The following is a 24,270-nucleotide window of genomic DNA, read 5'->3' as shown; positions in this document are numbered from 1 at the left end:
CCCCCCCCCCCCCCCCCTCAAAAAAAAAAAGTTGCCAAAAATGTTTTGAAGTTCATGCATTCACCAGCACTAGAAGATTTATGAAATAAATGCTTCCACAATTGCGAGCTAACTTTGAGACGACAAATAGGACTCTTGATTCCCTATACAAAGAAACTAGAAAGAAAGCAAAACAACTAGAAGAACTTACGCAAGATCCCCTCCAATAAGAAGTAAGTCTCCACGAGGCAGGTATTTCTTGGAGCCTCCACATTTAACTTTAAGGGAAGGCTGGGCCAAAAGTCGAGCCACGGCATATGTTGAGTTTCCACCATCACCTGTGTCTGCCATGAAATCAAACCAGAGCTCGTCTTTGTTACCAAAATGGTCATACAAAAGATCGCCGCTTTTAGCATCATCAGGTGTCTTGTTCATCGCAGCCTGGTCATAGAAAATATTATAGAAAGTTTACCTTTAATAATAGTTCAGAAAAAGGAACATGTCAAGTGAAGATAGAGGATATGTAACAAAATTTTAAAATATAGGAAGACCAAGTAAGGAATTTCAATTGGCATCAACAAACATACTTAGACTTCTGCTTAAATTAAACATTTAAACAAAAGCATAACGCGAAAGAAAAGTATGAGGAGAAAGAAGTAGAAAATCCTGAAAGCATACCTGCATCATGCGCATATCAAATCGACCAACAAAAAGGGTAACTGATACCATGAGATCAAATACTGTTTTAAATAAATCAGTTGATGTCCTGCAACATTATATCCATCAAAGTAGTAGTCAGCATGAGGAGAACCTTGGATCCATATCCACTAAATCCTGGAGCGAGAAGTGCCTACCCTGAATACCATGGAACCATATCCAAGAAATCAGGCTTCATTTGTTTCTTCAACTGCTCATATTCTGATATTGAGAGAGGGTGGGTGAGAGCCCAGCTGTCATTTTTCCAAGTGGTAAGTTATGAATCAAATTTATAAAAGCATGAGAGAAAAATCAATACACAGCGATTAGGTATTACTGAGGAAAATTGCAGATGATAACCATTCTTAAAATACTAGCACTTTTGCATGCAGACAAAATGAAAAGTATGCAAATTGAAATAGCAAAACAATTAAGAAGTTCCTCTACTTCGGAGATTTCAACTTCACAAGAAACAAACACAAACAAAAAAGAAGGATGATAAGCATGTACCCTGTTGACCTCTCCACCACATAATTTGCCATATAAAGGCCAATAAATGTTGCCCACAACGAAAATATGGGGGATATTTCATCTGAAGAACCATCACAGGATCCGTTGCAAGCCAACTGGAAATTGGACATCACAAATATCAGCACAATAACATCAATGCAGCTAATAGAAGGATAGCCAAACAGTAGAAAGATAAATTTTACCTCTCCATAAATAACCCATTTAGAAAAGAAGGGGTAATCATTGGCAGATCCAACTGAAGCAAACCAAGATGAACACATTTGGTCCTTCCATTCATGTATTCGAAGGAGCTTCAACACAAAAGCATTTCTTTCATGTTTCTTCCACATCGAAAAGAACCAAGAATTTTTGCGATCTAATGATTTTCTCCTCAGAAAAGCACGATTACCACAGTGACTATAGAAAACACAACAAGCTATGCTAATAACCTGCATGAGGGCAATACTGAGCACCATTAACCATGCTATATGTAAATTTTTCCTGCAGCAAACTCATCATGAGCACTTACGAAACAGTTTTGGATGATTGTCAGGATTTCTGGTCGCTTTCCCGCCACACGAGCAACAAGACCAACATACCAGAGGCCAAGAAATATGATATGGAACACAAGGAGAAAAAGGACAGATGAAATATATATAGTTAGGAATAAAGAGAGATTCATTCTCAAATCAACTCCCATTGACTGGAAACTTGGAAGATGGTACAAAGCTGCCACAAAAATCCAAGCAATATACCTGCAATATTCATACAACAATTCTATTTCTTATAACAGTCATAACAACTAAGTGAAGAAACTGAACTATTTAGAATGAAGTGAAAGAACACATACCAACGACTAAAATTTGAATAGCTTGGCTTTATAGTCTTCCTAATAAAAGGAGATGAGAAAAAATAGAAAAATCCAATCAAGCAGAAATACATGGACCACCATTTGATGTTCTTGTCCAGTTCTTGTATGAGGGTGTGGATGTTATCAGATGATATGAAGAATAGGCATCCCACTATCACTGCAAAAAGAGCATGACGAGAATGCTCATGTGGATAGGGATATGTATGAGTGAATATTGCACTGACACTCTCCATTTTGAGGGTATCAAACAAATTCTTGTTCTTCCCCATTGAACTATTCTTGTTCTTCCCCATGGAACTAACACTAGTGTTCACTTGATGCCCTTCTCATACGCTCCCTATAGTAGCTGGCAAGAAAATGGAGACTGATAAGTACCACATAAACTGAATATAAAGTACAAAAATTGTAAGATCTCATCCAGCTCGAACAAGATGCATAGTCTTTGCTTTCATGCTACATGAAATGCTTGTCTAAAAGAATAAAAATAAGGAGAAAAACTAACATACGATAGAGACTCATTCTTGACATAAGAAATAAAATTTTGGCAAATGCATAACCACATTACCCACATATAAAACAAAAGGTTTAAAATTGATTCTTTTTTTCTTAAAAAAAAGGTTTAAATTTGATTGGCAAGCATGTATCAACGATGTAGTGAGTACAAAGAGAAATACCTCACCCTTCTAAGAATTAGAACAATCTTACATTTTGGGCGAGAAATCTATGTGGAGTTTAGTTTTGCAATTATTTATTTTGTATATATTAATTTTTTTATCTGTCAAGCACAATTCTGTATGCATCATGATATGACGAAGAAAGAAAACATAGGAGAAAGGAAAAACACCACCATCCCCGCTGAGGCCAACAAAAGAAGACCGAAATGGTCTTAAAAGAACTAACTTGACCGTACTGGTTCATGTACAGACCCTATAAATATCATTTGCAAGCCCTTGAAACAAGGGAAACTAGTATGCAAAGTCATCATTCGAATGCGTTCTGGATAAGTTATTGGATCATGTCAAAACAGGAGCTGTTATAACATATCGCCTTGTTTTTAGTGATCCAAGCTAGGGAAAGTTCGGTAACAACGGGTAAAAAAAAACCTCAATCGTCAGTTCATCACGCAGAGCAGCACCAATGAACAGTGTAAAATGGTGGTTAAGCAAATTGAATGACACAAATGAGGAACACTCTTAAGATCAATTAAGCCAGAAGGCATAAGTATAAAAAATGCTAAATACAACATATGCTACAGCAACTATAACAGTCCTCAAGCCCAAGTCACTATCAAATATTCATATAAACTAACCAAGAAAAATTCATAAAAATTAGAAAGAAAGGTTAGCCTAATACTAGAAGAAGAAGAAATTTTTAACTCTCCATCTGCATCTTGCTACTAAAATTCTCGGTAGCACACCTACAGCTACATGCAATGGTGAATCCCAACTTAAAGTTCATACAAACCATAAAAAGGCAGAGACTTTCCTCATCCGTAGTTCTTAAAAAACCCCACAACTGACTACCAAAATCACAACTCCAGATCACAACAAATTTCATAGAACATCTAGAAATATCAAAATAGCATGCTAAATTCTGCTCCAATTGAATCAGGTAAAGGAACCCACTTCCTTCCCAGTCAAAAAAAATTCCCATATGACAGATACCCATAACTGAATTTTGCGCAAAACCAATAATCCCATATTGGGTTTCTTCAAGCTAAGCCATAATTCACTACAAACATTAAAAAAGTTGAGAAATTCACAACGAATAGTAAAACCCACGAAGCCAAAGAGGTTACCTGAACTTGAAGAAGAAGAAATGGGAAGGTTGAGAGATTTCCTCAGCTTTTTTCTTCTTCTTCTTTTTGTAAAAATTTGTGTTGGCTCTCTCACTATTTCAATTTCAACATCTAAAAAATCTAACCAATCCAATAAATCTCTAAATTTAAAAGCGGAAAGCGTGGGGGCAGTGAATCAAGTTGGGAAAGAACATCCCACAGAATATCTTTCACCAATTTCAACCCGTTAAGTTTCCTGCGCCTGCGGGGGGTGGTTTGTTCTCTCTGATTTTGTTATTTATTTATGTTTTCCCCCCTGTTTCTTGTTTTCATTGACTTTAACGGGCCCAATAGATCCGACCCGTAACATAAAGTCTGACCCGTCTCTTCCACAATTGAAATGAAAATTTTGAAGCTTTATTTATTTAAGTTTCTCTTGTTCAAGGCCAAACATTGCTTTTAAAATATATATATATTATATACTTATATATATATATATATATATATATATATATATATATAGAGAGACGAGAGAGATTAATGGGGTCATCCTTGTCATCAGGAAGAGATTTCCTCCTTGACGCCTTTTAAAATCACATGATGAGCGACATTATGGATGGATCCGCCTCCGTTGAACATTGATCTACATATTCTAAAACCCCAACACACCAAGTTTGGGGTGAATCCGTCGTCGTTTGACCCTCCATCGAGCCATGTGGAAAGTTCTATTCATTCAAAACCGTTAAAATTGATACGAGTGGATGAGGGTCAAACGACGACGGGTTCACCCCAAACTTGGTGTGTTCGGGTTTTAGAATATGTAGATCAAGTTCAACAGAGCGGATCATCCACAAGTGCGCTCAATCATGTGATTTTAGAGGCCCGCTCAAGGAGAAAATCCCCTCCTATGACAATGATATATATATATATATATATTATATATATATATATATATATATGCGCCTGTGCAAAAATGCAGCGTGTGAAACATCAATTTATCTTTGTAAGTTAACAATGTATCTTAACATATGTATCTTTTTGATATATGAATTTTTTGATAGCTCATCTTACTAAATAAAACATCAGTAGTTTATCTACTGTCTCCTTGTCTTATGAAGAGAGGTAAACATTACCACTCGCGAATATTAGTATTCATTATTGCATAATTTTTTATGCTCTACTGTTGATCATTTTTTTTATATATGGATCCGTGTCCTTTTTTTTTAAATTAAAGAGGCGACCGGAGAGGGTTCAATAATTACTACGGCCGCCACCGTTTATTTTTGATTTCAAAGTTTTTATGGTGTTAATCTGATTATTAAACCACTTAGTACTTGAAAAAGGATAAGATCGAGTTGTGTACGCAGTCAAGTCTTGGGATTTTGATCATGTTGTACACGTTTAGTTGATCCTCGATCTCTTGATTTTCTGACTTTCAACACGCAACTTTTCACATGAAATTCCAAGTCTTTTTAAATTATTATTATATATACATATGATATATAAGGTGCGGACAATTAATAAACGTGATATGCGTCAAGACGCAAAACTCGTGGTCCGTGTTACTTAATGAGTTGAGCCTAAACTTTGTGCACGCGAAATTTAAATATTTGAACAAGTTAAGTTTTGTCATTCTTCCTTGCTTAAGATAAACAAAATTAGAGGGGAAATCTGCACTCCTCTGTTTTGTTTTGTTTTTTTTAATAAAGGTTTATGTATTTACACAATTTTCAACTCTTGCCTAATCAGTCTCTCTCTGGACATTTCCCTTAGTCTGTCTAAAAATTACTGCAGATATCTGATCCTCATAAAACGCTAACGATGAAAGTTACAATATGACGATTTTCACGACAACATACGAGAGTTACAAATTGACGACTCTCACATTTCAAAGAGCCAAATGCAAGGATTACAAGATGACGATCTTTGCAGAACTTGAAAAAGAGATAACAATTAACGATATCTTCAAAGCAAAATGCGAGGGTCCACCCCCGCGTTCCAACTACAATTCACACACTGCTACTAACTTGATGGAGTGATCTAAATCTAAAATTTAAAACATTAATAATTCTTATTCTATTGTTTGATTGATCAAATAATGCTTTTTTTACTTTGAAAATCAAATAATCTCGATGATAAAAATGAAAGAGAATTAAAAAAACATAATTATCCACTATGATGAGAAGGAGGCTATTTAAAAATGGGTATTGTATGTTTAGAAAATAGAACCTTTTAATTAAATTATATATTCAAATTTTAAAAGTCTGAATAAATCATCTTTAATCGGAAATTATGTCCGATGTCCTTTACACCCCAACACTTAACTTAAAAGAATGTTAAATTGTTGTCAAAGTTAACTACTTCTTTGTCTATATTCAACATGAGAATTGTTGGAGATTTTCTTTCTTTATTTTATAAAAAAAAATTTAACATCATTGACCAGATTTCTCCACCACATTAATATTTTTTTAACATTATGCATTCATCCAAATACGAAATAAATTAATTGTGGAGACGTGTGGCCTAATCTCCAACCAACGCACTTATTAGCGTCCACAAATGGAATAAATTAATTGGGCGAAAAAGAAAATGCCTCAATAAAGCATTGGGCCTTTTGTTTTGTTCTCATGATACTGGTAACTGGGAATAGCGACCACGATTAATCTCCTCCGCGGGTTATTTTACCGCAGAGTTCAATGTTTTTTTCTTTTCGGAAAAGCAACGGAACGGGATACGTCACCGCCTCATCCATCGTGAAAGCCGTTCCACCGGGCACCGGCCCACGCTAGGAATTCCAGAATGTGACACGTGGCATAATTTCAGTGGAGCATCTTTTGGCACGAGCTTTTGTGCCTCTTTGCTTTTCCCCTGGTTGTGAATTGATAGAAAAACGTTCGGAACATTATTTTGGGAACAATTTTTCAAAACCGACCGATTTTTTTTTTTTTTCAAAATCGACCGTTTTTTTTTATTTATCAAAATCGACCCGGTTTGTGATTAGCAGGTTAATCACTATCCTAAATAGTCGGGGTTGCCAACCCCGACTATTTAGGAGGGTGTTAAATCCTAATTAAAGGGTGATTAGCAGGCTAATCACAAAACCGGGTCGATTTTGATAAATAAAAAAAACAGTCGATTTTGAAAAAAAAAACAGCCGGTTTTGAAAAATTGTTCTTATTTTGGTGTTTTTGAAGTTTACACAGTTCCTTAAAACTATGACGTACTACAGTGACTCAAAATATGGGATCATTAGAAGGGACATGTAAGATGTCTCTATTTTATTGCATAATAATGAGCTGGTCAGACCAGCTCATTATGCAATAGGAATGTCTTAATGACCTAAAATATGGGACTATTGGAGAAGACATGTGAGATGTCCCCCTCCTATTACATAATGAGCTGGCCATGCCAGCTCATTATGTAATAGGAGGGGGACATTTCACATGTCTCCTCCAATGATCTCATATTTTGAATCCCTGTAGCAGCGTCCTAAAACTATATATATCTAAGTAACTTATTTGCAAATATATGGATTTTGGAGAGATGTGATTTAAGGAATGAGAACTATTTGACATATAAGTTTTTTTTTTGGGGGGTGACTAGTCTCCGCTTCTCTTTTTTTCAGTTCAGACACAAGTGAACAACACAAGTGCTAAAATATATAATAATTACAAATGAAAGATGGTCATGTAGTAGACAGGGATTTACTTTTGACCTTTTGAGGCAACCCCAAGCCCCAACCCTTGACATTTAATTATTAACAACCAAAACATTTATTTTGCTGTTAGTAATACAAGGAACAGGGCCCACGGTAAGAAGGTGCTTAGCACCAAGACGGCCTACTAACTCGCATAAGAAAAAGCCCAAAGAGCCCGCTAATCGTGCTAGCATGGGCTAATGAGTAGAGCAATTATTAGACGGCCCAATGCAAACAGAAAATCTGTTTGCAATTGTATAGAAAAGCCACAACCCTCGGTGTCATTCAAATACTGCCATTACCAATGTATCACCAATTCCTCAATAAAAAGAAGGGGAGAAGATAAAACCAAAAAACAAAAACAAATCCTGTAGGTAATGTTATCAAGGCATCATTGTCGATAATAAGAACTCTTGAGAGTATAGTGAAACATGTAATAATTGACTAGCACATGGCAGAAGACAACGTCACATAAACTGAGCAAAACAGGAAAGACTCGGCGATTAGTCACACAAAATTCTTTTCTCTCTTTGATGCACCAACTATCCAGTCAGAAATCAAACGAGAACAACAAGAGATTAGCATATATAAATAGATAACTGCATTCGGCATTCTCTACTCATCCGAATCCAAAGCCAAAACACAAGAAGATAAAAACACCAAAGAAGACACTGCTCCCTCTTATTACACAACAACAACAAGCATACCCCTCCACAGTTCAACTTCCGACCATCGCAGCACCTATTTCCGATCAACACAGGGCTCAATGAGCACTCCTTCAACGATCAGCCCCTTCTCCCACTCGACCTCCTCACTGGTGCTCAGGCTGAACCCCACGTCCCCTCCCTCTTCTGTCCCCACAAACTCCCCGGCCTTCACCTGGGCCCACTGGCCGGGCACCATCGCCTTCAGGCTCAGCTCCTTCTCCTGCGTGGTCCCGTTGGGGAGCTCCACTGTCATCTTCACCAGAGGCTCGACGTCAGGGACGTGGGGGTTCTTCATCATCATCAAGAACATGACCTCGTACTTCTCCCCAGGATTGAAGTGGTTCATCTCAAAGCTCCCCTTTATCTTGACGGGGCACATTTTCAGCATCTCGGCCACCTCCACGTCCATATCCCTGCATCATATGAGTAGGATAACTACTTATTGGGCGATAGAAAAGACTGTCTAAAACCTCATGGGTGTTAAATAAATAAGCCAGAATTAGGCTCTGAAACATTTATTTCCTCTTTTATTTCACTTTTTTTATATAAAAAAAAAAATACCCTTCAAGCCAAAGCCAGCGCCAGTAGCTTGGGTCCTCGCTTCGTTCAATAGAGAGTGCTCTTGAGTACAGCATGAAACTGTTGGAGTGGGTTGTTCGATCAGTCCAGCACCTCTGAAAGCAAGTCCGAAGTTCATTAGCAATGCAGAACAAAGTGCTTGGTTCAAATCACATAAGGGGCATAATCAATAGGCATAAGATACTGAGAGTGTTTTTGGACTCACGACGGTCTTCTTGTTGAGGAAAATGCCTGCTTTGAAGTGATCATGGACGTCCTCCACCGAGGGGAGCTCCGCCTTCTGAAGGAGGAGCTCAAGGTTGTGAGGAAGCTTCTTCGGAACATCCTGAGACATCTTTGATGATTAACTTCTCTTGATTGATCTTACTCCTTAACTTTGCACTTGATTGATTCCTGCACATCAGAGAAGGGAGGTCACAAAAATATATATATACACAGCTTGAGGATAGCCTGTCTGCAAAGTTAAATGTAACAGAAAAAGACTCGCTAACATTTGGAGTCAAAGATTAAACAATAAATATTGATTCGAGGATAGTGTTTGGTATTTTCCTTCATTTGACTTCATTTTATTTGTTGGGCGTATGACAACTGGCTCCTTGCTTACCTGTGATGAGGGAATGAGGACAACGACTTTGTGACTTGATTAGTTCTTGATTTAGTCTGGTCATTTGTTAATGAGGGACAAAATTTTACAAGTTGAGCAAAGTTTCTGCTGAAGCCTTTCTTTATACAGAGATAATCCAGATCTTAGTTATGCTAATATCGATGCTATGAATCTCCATGCATTCTCATGTGCAGTTCATTTTTATCTCAATTGAACTTCGGTGTATTATTATCTTCACAGTTTTCATATTGTAAAAGATGATGTTTCCCTCTCTCTTCCTTCTATATTATTTTTTCGAATGAATGCTACAAATTTATCAATATTTCCTAGAGTATTTTTACTGAAAAAAACATAGACCTCGGAAGTAACCCCTGAATTAGTTAAAAAGTTTTTAATAAATTTATCTACACTAATAACTACCAAAACGTATTAATCAACCAAATTTACCCCCCTATATTAGAACTTTCTAAAAAAAAAGACGAACCTAATAAGTTGAACCCATACACAAAAGAAAAAAAATATGAACCCATACACCCAAAAAAAACTGTGTATATGCAACACCCAATTAGTTGAATTTTTCCTAATAAGTTGAACTGTGTTATATTAAGCCCTTATGGGAATTTCAACAAATTAACCCCCATTCATCTAACTATACCATACTTCATAATTAAGTATTTATTTTTCTTAATTAAAATTTAAATTGCATCGGTCTGGATTAATTATTAGTTTAAAAGAACACCATAGACTGATTTTGTCTTAATTTGGCAATTATAGTACAGGTTAACTAGACCTTATTGGTATCTTTTAATTTAGCTGGCTGGAATACCTTTGGGGTATTCCATCCTTATTCTCAAAAAAAAAAAAAAATATTAGAATGTTATACTATGAATTAACATCATTCGATATGACCTGATATTTAAAATATATCCCCGACGTATCCTCGATTTTATCCGATATGGATTTTAGTCATCCGATATTTATGCAATATCCGATATCTAAAACAATGTCATCCGTCTTAAATTACGGCTTCTCTCACCTCCATTCTTAATTGTTCAACAACTCTCCCCTCCATGTCTTGCCACCACCAAGAGTTAATATACTGCTAAAATCATCTACACCCTCGTATCTCATGACTACTACACCCACAATTTGTTGATTATGGGTCTAAAGTGGAGGGATGGATGGTTGATATGAGTTCCGTGATGTCAAAGATTAATTATCTCTTGAGGTAGTACATAGACTATGATCTCCTTAGGCCAACCATGAGCATCGAAGTGTTAGATCCTGCTTCTCTGCTCCCTCTCCTTGACCATTTTAAATTATCTACCAGAGAATAATTCTCTAGCACGTGATCTTATTTCTTTGATGAACGGTTTACATTGTTAGCCTCTGATTAGGGTCTACCTAGCCCATGAGTGATATGTGCCAATAAACAAAGATGCACTATAAGTGCCTAAGTCCTATAATTCAAGGGACCTATATGCAATCAAAAAATGTATACATATCAAGAAGGTAGACACATAAAATTTCAATTAACTAATTTTTCCGAAAATAGGCTCTAGTTGGGTGACTTTTAGGGGAAAGTACTCTGAATTGTTTATAGTTAATGGGTCGGATCAAAAATTAAAAGTAACTGTTAACAACTCCTTTGGCAGCGATCACATACAAATAGAGATAGAAGCAAGAAGGCACGCAAAGACCAACATATCAATTTCCAGATAACAGTACTACACAAAAGGAATTAATTGTATGACATAAGATAGGATTGATAGCAAGAGATATAAGCAAACTATTAAAAAGTTCTATAATCTATACCATAAGCACAAAAGGCTGTAGTTACAACCTGCAGTTCAAACTTGTAAAAGAACCAAATGAACTAACTTTTCTATCAAGAATGACAATGGCACTTTACAGAGACCAAAATGCATTATAGAAGAACAAGGCACAGAAAAAGAAAATCACCTCACGGAAGATCTGCTTGACTGAATTTCTGAATGGAACAGCCAAATCTACTGGCTTATCTTTGGGAGTTTCTTCCAGGAAATCATCATCGTCATCCCTAGGTGGACGAGGTTCCAGAAGAGGTAAATAAAACAATAAGAAGGACCTCAGGGATGTAATAGCTAGGGACTTCAACTCAAAGGCTGAGAAGACAGGTTTTAGCTCTACAGGGTATTCTTTCGTTCTGTAATTAATAGACTCGCGGTTGAGTATATTTTCAGATGCTATTCGAAGACTAGGAATATATCCCTCGTCCAATGCTATGCCAGCATCACAATAAAAAATCGGAATTCCTCCATCACTGAAATAACATATAAAAATCATCAAGAGTGGAAGGCCATGAATGTGTAAAACTGTAAATCAACATGATTCAATAATGCATGAACTTAAGCTATACACTTTACTAGTATATACCATATGCAAGGGACCCCACGTTAAACAAATTGAAGTATCACCAAAAGGGGGTGGCTATATGAGCTATACAACTAAAATTGAAGTTAGTCACACTTTAAACTTCACAACCATATGAGAACAACACCCAAAAAAACTGAGATTTGTAAGGAACAGTTATAGACAGATGAATATGGAACGTCAGACTTCAAAAGAGTCTTATACAAATATTGCATACATCTATCATCATCACAGCCAGGTAATACATTACTAAATTACAAGTGAAGTCGTGACAACCTATATTGTTTAAACACTCCCATAGACTTCCAAAGTCTTACTTAAATGCTGGTGGCATTTATGAACTGAAGTCAATTTCTTATTGACAAAATTTGTCACAATCAATTCCTGAACTAATTGTGCATGCTTGCAATCAAGTCTTAAAAAAAAAATTACCCAGAATACCAGTGATCTTTATCCTAGATGCTTATGTATATCCAAAGAGGAATATGTTATATGGACTCAATTAGTAGCATATCGTCCAAAAGAGAGGAGAAAAATTAGGAAGAGGGAGATGACAGAATCAGAATCCCAGCTGAACAGAAAGGTAAGTTGAATACATGTTGATATATACACATAAATCCATATGCATATGTGCAGTGATATTCTAGTGTCTAAAGTTTATTGTGTTAGATGTCTAGATAAAACATATTTCATAGATATGGCCACATTAACTAGTTTTCACTTTTCTTTCCACACTATATGCAAATCTGGAAGGACTGTTCATAGTTTTTGCTATTTGTGAACTAAGAAGTTCTTGTATGGCTGCAATATGTCCCCCTCTTTTGCAAAGGTTTTAATTTCCCCTCTTTTATGTTGCAGATCTCTTGGATTGAGAGAACTGGCTACAAAGGCATCATTTTGCACCCAGGGGAGCTATCCGTTACCGGTTCTGATGACAAAAGCAACTGGCTTATGCTCGGAACTAAGGTAATAGTTCTTACTAAACAAAATTTGGTTGTACAATTTTCTACAAAGAATCCTCCTGCATGTATGTTAGTTTCGCAGATAAACCCTCTATGATGATGTTCGTCGAGCATATAACTGACCCCCCAAAAAAAAAAAAAAAAAAGAAAAAGAAAAAGAAAGTTCCCAAAAGCTAAAAAAAGAGTACTAAAGCTAGTCATGGTACCAAAGGTTCTGTGGAATGAAATGTAATAAAACAGAGGTGAAAATATATTTTTTATAGCATAGAAGGGTTTTTACGTAGTTTACCAAAATTTAGGCTAATGGCATATACAATTATACACTCGTAGTATGTTCTGAACCTAATACATTAATGTCTTCTAGTTCTACAGCCAAGATCATTTGAATATTGAAGTGCCACGACATGTCCGAGATTACGTCCAAATCGATGGTCAGCATGGCGTGTCTAGGCTTGAAACTGGTGTCACCTATGAGATTGCAATCCTGGTGATGTTAAAGGACACGGAAGAGGAGGGGAAGTACACCGTGATCCTTGAGCTCAACCTGGCAAATAGGGTTTCCCACCCAAGTCACGTGTAGATTACCTTGACAAGCTACCCCAGAACAAGTGGGCAGTATTCATGATCTATGAGTTTGTGGCTGCTTAAAGTGGGGAGGTCAGTTTCTCGATGACCTCGAGTCGAAGATGGCAAAAGAGGGGCTCATCATCAAGGGCGCCGTGATCCATCCATTGCTCTGATCTGACCGGATGAAGACAAAGAAGATGAAGGATGACGCATTTTCCTCTATTGGATAACGTTATTATTGTGTGCTTGAAAGTTTGAATAAGTTTCCTTCTGGTTTAATCCATGGTTGATCTCCCTTTCGGCATGTCCATATTTTTCAAAAAAAGATGGTCGGCATAATGAAATATTTAAAAACTAAATTAGTAGGATAAGCAGAAGTACATGCATAAAGCCATAAACACACAATGAAGGCAACTATATACAAAATTGTAGATATATACAACAGAAAGAACTAGAAATACTACTTCTCATTTTCCCATGCAATTAAGTGCGAATGCTGCCTGATTCATTAAGAGTAGATGACAAAACAAAATAAAAAACAGAAGAAAGACCCTCAGAGTTACAGTATTTCTCTCCAGTAAAGCATAATGCCATAAATGTCTCCGAAAGACGAGAAACAAATATAATAAAAACAAGCTTTATTTGAACATGAACAAAACAAGAGAATATGTTCTCTTACATTGACCAAAATTAGCAAACAACATAGGTAAACTAAATTCTCGAGACACGCTGAGAAATATAGAGACAAAGCTTTAACACAAACTTATGAGATACACCGATTTATTATTCAAAGACACTGACTTAAACCATGACCATCTTAAGCCAAACACAGAGAAAATCAATCAAAGATGGAGGTCCAAATCTAATTCTTGATTTTCAGACTCTTCCCCGCTGTGAACTTCACTTGAACCTTCAATAGCAGTAGCCCTTCTGATGTCTCTACCACTAATTCCTCCGGCAGATGGGGAAATCATCATGTTCATATTGCCATGATTATTAACAGGAACATTTTGCATCATTGCAAGATTTGGGTTATAGGGAATTAAATTCCCTCCAACCACATGAACGCTAGTCCCATAGGAATCTGGACCCACAATAAAGTTGATAACATTACTGACGAAAATAGTCCTTTGGTTACTAGTGCCACTTAAACTTCTGTTCACATTATCAATCGAGCCAGCCCTTGGTACTAAACCATTCATAGATTGGCCTCTAGGTACTAAACCATTCATGGATTGGCTCCTTGGTACTAAACCATTCAGGGATTCGCCCCTGGGTACATAGCCATCGATGGATTGGCCCCTGGGAACTAAACCATTCATGGATTGGGTATGGTAGGGCACATATCGGGGTCGAGGCTGAAAATGACGTTGAGGAATGGAAGAATACCGAACTTGGGTAGGTTGAACAGGGCCTTGTACGGAAGACATCACTATCTCACGCCTCGCCTCATTATCCCTGTCGATCCTTGCATGGACATTCTGATGACGGTTGTACCCCTGAAGATTGGCTAAGTACCTATCACACCTTGCACAAAAGAATGGAGTTCTTCTCCTCAAAGGGTCGGCTGCAGAGGAGCCTGCGCCTGAGGATGGTGGTGCTTCCATGATAGAGCAAAGAGGGGGAAAATTGTAAGAGAAAAAGAAAGAGGAAATGTGAGATTGGTGTGGGAGCTTTAGCCTTCTCATTTGACTCGTTTTATAGGAGACTTAAGAAAGATTTATGGTAGTCGGGTTGGCAAGAGGAATCAGCAAGTACATGTTCATTGAACATTTCACTCAATCATTGTAATCTCAAGGAAAATATGGTGTCAATCAAAGTGTGTTCAACTAAAATTGGAAATAAGCATCTACTCACAAAATAGAGAGAAATTTTAAGTGTACATGTATGATATATGCATGAATTTTGATGACTATATCTTAGGGAGGTGTGCTTTTGAGGGAGATGAGAAGAGATTCATGGCACAATGTTATTGAGATTTCAGCGCATTGTGGTTGAATCAATCAGCAGTGCATATCGGCTGGAATCCGCAAATCAGAGAACATGAATCCACTTTTTTTTCCTTTTCTCAAGAGATTATAAGGAATTTATGGCACAATGTTAATTGATATTTCAGTGGGTTCTAGTTTTACTAATTTGCCAAGTGTTCCCTACAGACTCCCGGAATTGGAGTGCGTGTATCTATCTTTTCAAAATGGGAATGTAATTGATGAATATCACCATTAAAGGAAACATGCAATATCAAAACATTGGTTAAAAAGATATGTGAAAAAGTTAGTCATTTAAAACTTTACTCCGTTGTCATCTTATGATTTACCTATCATCTGTTTTTCTGCCCCATTTTTTTCATTTATTGAGTGCATCTTGGATTTAAAATTTTGCATAGTCTATTTTCTCCTCATCTTCTCACTTAGTAAATGGCAGAATGCATGCACACACATAACTTGATATTGAACCATAGTTACACAGTACGCAGTACGCAATGGGGTCATGGTACGAATTCGGGTACATAATTCACCACTTAGAAAATTTAGATTCAATGGAGGGTAGCTTGATTTGGTACGCAAGTTCAATTAGTGGTACATTATAGATTTTTGGGTGCACTTAAAAGTTTTCCAAAGTATATAGCAAAAAGCTAGAAACTAGAAAGTTAATTATACATTTCAATGTTTTTTATATAAAATACTTAAATACTTTTTTTTCATGGAGTTTGCTTCTTAGTTCTACACTTTTTTTTCAACATAGTTTGTGTTGGGATCATGACGTCTTCATGTTTTATTAACATGAGTACTTAGTTATAGTAAAGTCATCGGCCCATATATTCTATTGTGCGTCTCCCTTCACTTGATTGCACATATTGTGTTGCATCTTGCGCAATGTACTAAAAGGGACTTTACGCCACACATACTTGCAAGCGGTACGCTAATTTTGGGGAACTAATTCGTGTATTAGAGGGAATCGGTTCACAAATATATCAGAAATCAGTTCACAGGAATTGTACATCGGTTCAAAGGAGGTCCAGGGAATCATGCACCTGTGTATTGAACTCTTTTACTTATCTTGCTCATGCTTAGCTCAAGTGTTTGAAAGGCTAGCTATTCACACTCCTAAAATCCCCTGCTCTGCACCAAAACTTTGGAGTTAAAAGTGAGGGTCGAGGATTATAATTCTATAATCTAGAAATATCCTGCAAGTTGAACACCCTTTCCATGGGTTGAAACTTGGGTTTTTTTCCACAGCAATAACAATTTTCAAATCAACTTTAAATGTACATCTAATGAGATTTAAACCTGGTCACTTTTATACAATCTTAAAGTCACTTCCAATTGACAAAAACTCCAGAGTTTTAAGAGTAGAGGGTTATAATTTTATAATCTAACATGATCATTTACAGATTTTTGCATTGGACCCATATTTTCTAATTCTTCCCCAACTAAGTAACACAGAATTTCACATTTAATTTGGAACACACCAACATCTACAATTATCCTATTACCCATGTGAATAGCTGAAAACATTGCCTTTAACTGATTTTATTAAGAAGAGCTTACTTGTAAGGGTAAAGTTTGCAAATTCCCTTATGCCACATTAATTGGCTACTGATGTGGGTGATTATCATCAAATGTTTGTTTGATTTTTCTCCCACGATAAAAATCGTCATCATATTGCCTAATTTAACATCTTTAGTTAGCACTTAGCACCTGGCACAACTAACCTCCCTTCCTTTTCATGGCACCATCAATCATGTCAACCATCAGCTCACATGATTGAACTCCAACTCGTCATCATTGATACTGAAACCAATTTTTTTTTCTTTGAAGGAACTCAGATAAGAAAATAGACTAATATATTTCCATCTTCTACTACAATTAGGACTCAAATTATGAAAATCGGATAAATGAGAAACATGGGCCCAGTGGTTTTCTTAGTTCTTCAACACGCATAATTTTTTTGGCTTCACAATCATCAACGGTAGAATTGAACCTTTATCCTTCTTAGACAAACCTCCAGAGAATATTCTGAAAGATTAACCTTGTAATGGTAATATTATCTAGTTTCATATTTCTGCTAGCAAATTCCAAATTAAGACCAATCCTAGATTCTGAATAAAATCTTTACAAAGTTAATTAATGACCAGAACAAGTAAAGAGGGAAAATCACCCCCATTTGGCTCCACCAAGCATGTGCACTGGGTAAGCAAGGAGTTATGTATCTGCTTATGGCAAAATTTTATTGATATTTCATTACTATTTGAAAATTTCCATCTAGTTACTTCACAATATTATTTAAAAAGAATCTTAAAATACTTATCATACACTGGCTTTTATTCACGATAAAAACTTATTTTGAAAAAGATGTAGACACACTTTTAAATAAAAAGGAGGCATTTTAGTAACCAAAACGATGATAATGCATAAAAAATCCAAATCCTGACCAAATATCAAGATCCCTTGAAACACATTGTTAATTCAACTAACCCCTCTTAGGTCAGGGGAACACCTAATATTTCGATGATCTTAGTGAAGAAGAACACTGATTTAATGTATAAAGAATTGAACTATGGTAACCACCAAATAAGCAAGTACAAATATTTATATCTATCAAACCACCTAGGTGGCTCGAATCCTACACTATACAGCATCTTATGATCATTAAGATCTAATAAATAACTATTGCCACAAACGTGATCAACCAAAACCCATAAACCTACCGATATGTCAGGTACGAAATATATAGACCAATTTAATTGATTGCATGCAAATGAGGGATCAAAGGTTAGGAGAACACCTTAGATTTAATGATCTGAATGAGGAAAAATACCTATATAATGTATAAAGAATTGGAATAGATACGGTAACTCTCAATTAGTCCAGTTTAAACACATACATAACTAACCAACCACAACATACAACATCCTATGACCGTTACGATCGAATAAATAACCATTGCCAGAAACGTAATCAAACAAAAACCTATAAAACTAGAAATACATCGCTACGAAATATATAGACCGGTTTAACTAACCGCATGCAAATCAGTGATAAATAGTCAGTAAAACACCCAAGGTTCGATGATCTTAATGAGGAAAAATACCTTGTAAATGCATAATAAATAGTTGGACTAAACGCAGTAACTCTTAAAGAATCAAGTCTAAATACACACATAACTAATCACCTAAAACATACATCTTATCGACCGCCACAATCAAATAAATAAGCTACAAATATATACAACAATTTAACAAACTGCATGCAAATGAGTGATGAAAATGGAAATAATAAGTCAGAAGCAACTAACTAGCGGAAATAATCGCGAGAGAGAGAGCATTTTTGATCCTCCATTACAATGCTCCATTCTGCAAGCAACAAATCATCACATATTAACAACAAAATAACCTTATAAGGATCGAACGAAATAAACAGCGATCGAATTGGACGAGAGAGAGAACCGATTCGTGTGTGTATCGATAACGACATCGCCAATCCTCGTCAACATCGCCCTTAGATTTAGATTTAGGTCTAGGGTTAGGGTTAGCATCTCTCTTTTTTTTTTTTTTTTTCCTTTCCTGTTTTTGGGGTTTTTCCCCCCTCCCCGTTTTTGGTTGATCGAGAGGGGATGCTAATAGAGGGAGGAAGAATGTGTTGGTTCGGGTCGGATCCTGTACACTTAACTCAAGCAGATACCCGACTCCGTGTGTACTTTTGCCGTTAGGTCCTTGTTACTTGGCATTATTTTATTTCTCCCTTTTTCTTTTGAACTTTATTCACTTTTTCTTTCTTTCTTTCGTTTTCGTCTCTAATTTTCAGTAACATCGGCTATCTTTAATGTGAATAGATATCATTTATTGGATCACGTTCTATGACAGATATAAATGATTTAATTAGAATAAGATAGCGTAATCTATAAAGAAAAGCTATCGGGTTATCAAGTTTTTGCAAGATTCGTAAGTATTAATATCTGGATTCTATAAGGAAGCGCATAAATTTTTTAGAATAAAAATGAGTATTACTTAATAGATGTGCTTGATTAGGATGTAGTAGATAATATTGTGTGCATCAGAATTGCATATATGCGCCCCAAAGTCTTGCTACATTGTCAACTAATTTCGTATCAAGTATCATGAGACAGTAAAAAAACTTACGAATTAAAGAACTTTTGTAAACGATATAACTGTGTGAACGTTAAACTATATGGAAATGTTTTGTTTTACTTAGTCACTTATACCTAAAATTTGATCTTACCTTTTGGTATTTGCGCGTACATGTACTACATTTCTGTTCATACAATATGAAGTCCTGAAAAACACTTGATTTTGAAATGATTGGTCAACCATCATTTTATTTCTTATCAAATGATTTTCAGCTTAGAACATTTAAAATCCTATGAGTACTATTCATTTTATATTCGATTCGGATCTTAAGATATGTTAAATCTGTGTTCAGTGACCAAGTTTCTGCTAAGAGCAATGAAACTGGTCACTATTATTGGAAGTTCGCTTCATATCTACTAAAGTTTCTATGTTTTTCCTCTTACTGCATAATACCTGCATAATTATATGTAAACCACGATTTCCTTCGAATTCTCGAGCTTTCCTCTAATTTTGAGACTTTTCAAGCTTGATTTCCGTACTGTTCCCATTTCTCCGTCTTTAATTAAGGCGGCCTGTTCGATTTTGTGATATCATATAAATGATTTTTCTCATCCTTTTCCCGTCAAACATATATGTATCCAAAATTTTGCTTCAAATAATTATATTATTGCAGAAAGATCATGAGCTTTTTTCTATAATTGTGAGAGAGTTGCATAGGGAAAATTGAAAAATAACTAAGCAAAAACAGGTTCATAGTGTACACGAAAAACAAACATTGAAAATTTTCCCAAACCTGCATATATTTGCTCTCGCTTGGAAAATAACATAAAGAAAAACAAATTTTACTCAGGTGCACAGCTTATTTGAGCAATTTTGGCCTCACAATAACTCCTTCCAAAATCATCCCACCCTTCCACCAATCACTCTGAACTTCACTCATACTGAACTTCACCTTACCATTAACACTTCCATCCAATCTAAATTCACCTCCATAAACATTATGCCATTCATTTCCTTTGCAACGATAAAATTCCAACATTTCGGCTATTTTGCTGGATTTTCCGTCTGGAGTTATCAATTCAAATGTCACAGGCGAAGAATGCCAACCCATCGCATCAACTTTGAACTTGATGACGTAAAATATTTCATATGTCGTGGATGGAGAGGGTGGGATTTTGGCTAAGTCCAATGAGCCCTTTATTTCCATCCAATTATATGGAAACAGTTTATACCGGGATTCATCCTTGGAGAGCTGGATCCATTGCCAGAATCGTTTATCGTTGCCCCATATTATGTTCAGAGCTTTGGCTGATACGTGAATTGTGTCCTTGTTCACATCAATCCATTCCTCCTGCAAAATATATAAATAACAAAAGAATTAGACATGGGAAATTTTTCAGAATTTTTTTTTTTGAAAAGATGGAATTTTCTCTGCTTACTCCATGTTCACCAATCCAATGAGGATTTTGAGCCTCCTCTGAAGACCCTGGATTGCTCATAGCTTGTGTTAAGATGTGTGATGGCTGTTTTGTTTGGGGAAGCATATCCTTCTCTTGCCTTCAACATTTATGCTCTTTATATAGTAACAAAAAGAGATTCATGTGACAAACATGCAAGCAACTTGGCTACTCAATTCATGAAGAGAATATTTACTTTTAGAAAAGCAAGGAAGGTGATACATACCAATCCCTTGGATCATATCATTCCGTTTTATATTATGTGTATATAATGTGTAAAGGAGATTCTTCATAATCTCATCTTCAAGTCTAGGGACCAACTATTTTCTATGGTCGATTTATTTTAGAGTTTTTTTGACTTTGGAAAAAGGAGCATCAAAAAAAGGGATCACTGCCGCGCACAAGAAAAGCATAACAATCTATAATGTCAAAAATCTCCCCTTAGGTGGACACAAATAGCTAACGATAGGAGAATTAAATTAAGGGACAGTAACCATTTAAAACATGGGTCTAAGAGTTTACAAGCGCAAATAGCTCATAATACCATAAAAATTAACAACCGTGAAAAACAACCACAAAAGAGAAATAAATGTATATAAATCTAATTTGGTTATGGTTTTGGTGTAGCATCTAAGAGATGCAAATGTAGTGTCATTCTGCAAGCCTAATTGAACTCAAACTTTGATTTCACATTTTACCTCTTAATTGGCAATATTTTGATCACCCTGACTTCTGTTTTCAGGCTTAAACAGGATATAAACACAACACATTGCCTTTTTTATATCGTTTAAAAAAAAAATTGTTCTACAGATGATATAAACACAACAGATTATGTTCTTGCAGTTTTACTACATAACAAAAAAAAAATCATTTTCCTCTTCTTTTGAGGAGGGATCAGATTAAATTGAAGATATCCTTCAGTTCTCTAAAAAAAAGTTGAGGTCAAGAATATATCGCGGAAAGATTTTGATTAAAGCCATTGAAATACATGTGAGAGGAGGAGAATTATTGACGGTGGTGATTAAGATGGGTAAATAGGGGGTTGCTACACATGAAGTAATGGAAACAAAGGTCAAGTTCAAGCAATCATATTTCACAAGGCTATAAAATTGGCATAAAGAACAGCAAGTGGAAGAAAAGGTTAATTACCTTTAAAAAAAATCTAAATTCAAATAATATGATTAAAAAGTGTAGCTTATATGTGATTCTTTTTCCTTTAAAAAACAATGTGAATTACATCTCTCTCCTGCTTCTAGAGTAAATTAAAAGTATATCAAGAACGATATCTATGAGATAAATAGTATACTAGACTTTATGGAACACCAAACCTGGCCAAATGTTTGTATTGATATTTTTCTGGTGGTAAAGAATAAGAAATCAAATAAAGCATTCAACATCCTATATAGACACGAACCTTCAACAGACCATGTACATTTGCAAAAGTTTGTTCATGAACCTCATCGGCGGCGGAGCTACAGTGGGGTGAAATGGGCCCCGGCCTTCCTTGAAATGCGAAAAGAATATTAGTAATAATAAGGAACTAATTACAGAACACTTATAAAAGAGAAGTTTAAAATTACCTCAATCGCTATTCTAAACTCTTCACAGAAATCCTAAGATCTTTTCTTGAAGAGGAAGCCTCTAACCAAATCCTTCCATCGCCGAAAGGGTGCAATATTGCAAGAGAGATATGAACTCTTAAAAAAAATATTTAAGTTTCCTCAAACCATTTTTATTATAGGCAAAGGCAATCCCTCAAGTTCATATTCATGTTAATGTGAGACTATCCCCAAATGAGAGAAGTGTCAAGCTAGCTAAAAGATAAGTGTTAAAACAAAATATATTTGTAGGCGTCTAAAAATGCATATAGGTGTCCGCACACAGCTCGAGGCGAAGAGAAGACGATGAACGTCATCATCCGAGTCAAGAAGGATTATCTGATTGGCCGCTGCGCACATCAATCAGCTCGCGCACGTCAGTCAACGCGCGCACGTCAATCAGCTCCCGCTCATCAGTCAACTCAAAGTGACCGAACGTACTTGTCAGGCAGCTCCAAGTGCCTGACGGGCTTGTCAGGTAGCTCCAGTTGCCTGACGGGCTTGTCAGGCAGCTCCAAGTACCCGCCACGTTTGTTGGTCAGATCCAAAGTGCCCGACCCTCTTGTCGGTCAGATCCAAAGTGCCCGACGTGCATGTCGGTCGGTTCCAAGTGCCGTAAAGAAGCTAACGAGTGCATGAAGCAAGTTATCAAATTGTACAAGTCAACAAGATGATCAAATACGCAAAACGACAGAAAATACAAGTTCCGGAAAGTCGGGAAAACAACGAGAAATTCAGCAAAAAGGCCAAACCCCCGCGCCGCGCGAGTCAGCTGTGCCGACTCNNNTTCTTAGTATTATTCATGGAAATAACATTTAGAATTACTGTGAGGGCACTCAATCTCTAAAAGCTGCCTGTATCATTGATATTACAATAATCACAAATAAAATTGAGGAAGATGGTGATCACAGCCAAAGTGAGGAACGTTTTAACGTATTCAACAGATGAGTAGTATTTGGGGAATGGTCTGTCAACAAAAATTGCATCAATCAGATTGTATCCTGCACGCCGGCATCAACTCTAGGCGACGGGCGCTCCCATGAACGTCATCATCGAGTCAAGAAGGATAAATCTGATGGCAGCTGCAGCACATCATCCACCTCCGGCGCACGTATACAAACGCGCGCACGTCAATCAGCTCCCGCTCATCATCACTCAAAAGTGACCGAACGTACTCCAGCAGCTCCAAGTGCCCTTGACGGGCTTCAGGTAGCTCCAGTTGCTTGACGGCTTGTCAGCAGCTCAAGTACCGCCACTTTGTTGGTCAGTATCCAAAGTGCCACCCTCTTGTCGTTCAGATCCAAATCGACGTGCATCGTCGGTCGTCAAGTGCCGTAAAGAAATGCTAACGAAGTGCATGAACAGTTATCAAATACATTCAACAAGATGATCAAATACAAAACGACAGAAATACAAGTCGGAAAGTCGGAAAACAACGAGAATTCAGAAAAGGCCAAACCCCCGCGACTAGGGGCCGGGTCGGACCCTACCCGCGCCCCGCCGTCCCTGCCGTGGTCAGCAGCGCCCGTCGCGCAGAGTCCGAGCCAAAAAACGCCGTTTTTGACGTTTTTTAGCGGTTTTCTCTGGACTTTATCTTTCAGGGTCCCAACTGACTTGATACCATCCCAAACTGTTAGGGTCTGGTTATTTACTGAGATATGATCAAATCCATCATTCTTATCCCATAAACCCCCTAATCGAGCTATACAAGAGGCGTGACATAATTGCTCGCCTAAATGCTATCGACGTGTGACGGACTCTCT

The 24,270-nt window shown here is 36.7% G+C and overlaps 3 protein-coding genes across 4 annotated transcripts in view; 1 reads left to right on the top strand and 2 right to left on the bottom strand.

The window, feature by feature from the left end:
• Nucleotides 1-4,112, bottom strand: part of LOC109844705 — a 13,894-nt gene extending 9,782 nt beyond the window's left edge. Inside the window, exons 1-9 of the mRNA XM_020413819.1 lie at nucleotides 3,855-4,112; nucleotides 2,036-2,402; nucleotides 1,715-1,940; nucleotides 1,389-1,634; nucleotides 1,186-1,301; nucleotides 834-929; nucleotides 658-745; nucleotides 191-420; nucleotides 65-143 (exon numbers count right to left, since the gene is read on the bottom strand). Of these exons, the coding sequence (XP_020269408.1) occupies nucleotides 65-143; nucleotides 191-420; nucleotides 658-745; nucleotides 834-929; nucleotides 1,186-1,301; nucleotides 1,389-1,634; nucleotides 1,715-1,940; nucleotides 2,036-2,349 (1,395 nt within the window). The 5' untranslated portion in view covers nucleotides 2,350-2,402; nucleotides 3,855-4,112. The remainder of the gene's footprint in view (nucleotides 1-64; nucleotides 144-190; nucleotides 421-657; nucleotides 746-833; nucleotides 930-1,185; nucleotides 1,302-1,388; nucleotides 1,635-1,714; nucleotides 1,941-2,035; nucleotides 2,403-3,854) is intronic.
• LOC109844522 (lectin-like) lies at nucleotides 7,951-18,961 on the bottom strand. 2 transcript variants are annotated; one of them, XM_020413587.1, is made up of 5 exons: nucleotides 18,811-18,961; nucleotides 18,660-18,717; nucleotides 9,022-9,209; nucleotides 8,799-8,911; nucleotides 7,951-8,650 (listed from the first exon to the last, which is right to left on the bottom strand). In XM_020413587.1, the coding sequence occupies exons 3-5, from the start codon at nucleotides 9,148-9,150 to the stop codon at nucleotides 8,272-8,274; spliced, it is 621 nt and encodes a 206-aa protein (XP_020269176.1). In that variant the 5' UTR covers nucleotides 9,151-9,209; nucleotides 18,660-18,717; nucleotides 18,811-18,961; the 3' UTR covers nucleotides 7,951-8,271. The 2 variants fall into 2 exon arrangements, with proteins under 2 accessions (XP_020269176.1, XP_020269177.1); XM_020413588.1 differs by lacking the exons at nucleotides 18,660-18,717; nucleotides 18,811-18,961 and adding an exon at nucleotides 13,380-13,656.
• On the top strand, nucleotides 12,012-13,374 carry LOC109844523. The gene is made up of 3 exons (XM_020413589.1): nucleotides 12,012-12,415; nucleotides 12,691-12,798; nucleotides 13,159-13,374. The coding sequence occupies exons 1-3, from the start codon at nucleotides 12,383-12,385 to the stop codon at nucleotides 13,372-13,374; spliced, it is 357 nt and encodes a 118-aa protein (XP_020269178.1). The 5' UTR covers nucleotides 12,012-12,382.

The sequence above is a fragment of the Asparagus officinalis genome, chromosome 6 (genome assembly GCF_001876935.1).
Source record: "Asparagus officinalis chromosome 6, Aspof.V1, whole genome shotgun sequence".
Lineage (NCBI taxonomy): Eukaryota > Viridiplantae > Streptophyta > Magnoliopsida > Asparagales > Asparagaceae > Asparagus > Asparagus officinalis.
Note: the sequence above shows the minus strand (reverse complement) of the source record. Positions and strands in the feature narration are given on the sequence as shown.

Excerpts from the sequence above, each read along its gene's own strand:
- LOC109844522 (XM_020413587.1), bottom strand. The coding sequence starts at position 9,150 with ATGTCTCAGGATGTTCCGAAGAAGCTTCCTCACAACCTTGAGCTCCTC. Across the intron at positions 8,912-9,021 it reads TCCTCAACAAGAAGACCGTC|AGGTGCTGGACTGATCGAAC; the intron begins GTGAGTCCAAAA and ends ACTTGCTTTCAG. Across the intron at positions 8,651-8,798 it reads CGCTGGCTTTGGCTTGAAGG|GGATATGGACGTGGAGGTGG; the intron begins GTATTTTTTTTT and ends CATATGATGCAG.
- LOC109844523 (XM_020413589.1), top strand. The coding sequence starts at position 12,383 with ATGACAGAATCAGAATCCCAGCTGAACAGAAAG. Across the intron at positions 12,416-12,690 it reads AATCCCAGCTGAACAGAAAG|ATCTCTTGGATTGAGAGAAC; the intron begins GTAAGTTGAATA and ends TTTATGTTGCAG. Across the intron at positions 12,799-13,158 it reads GGCTTATGCTCGGAACTAAG|TTCTACAGCCAAGATCATTT; the intron begins GTAATAGTTCTT and ends AATGTCTTCTAG.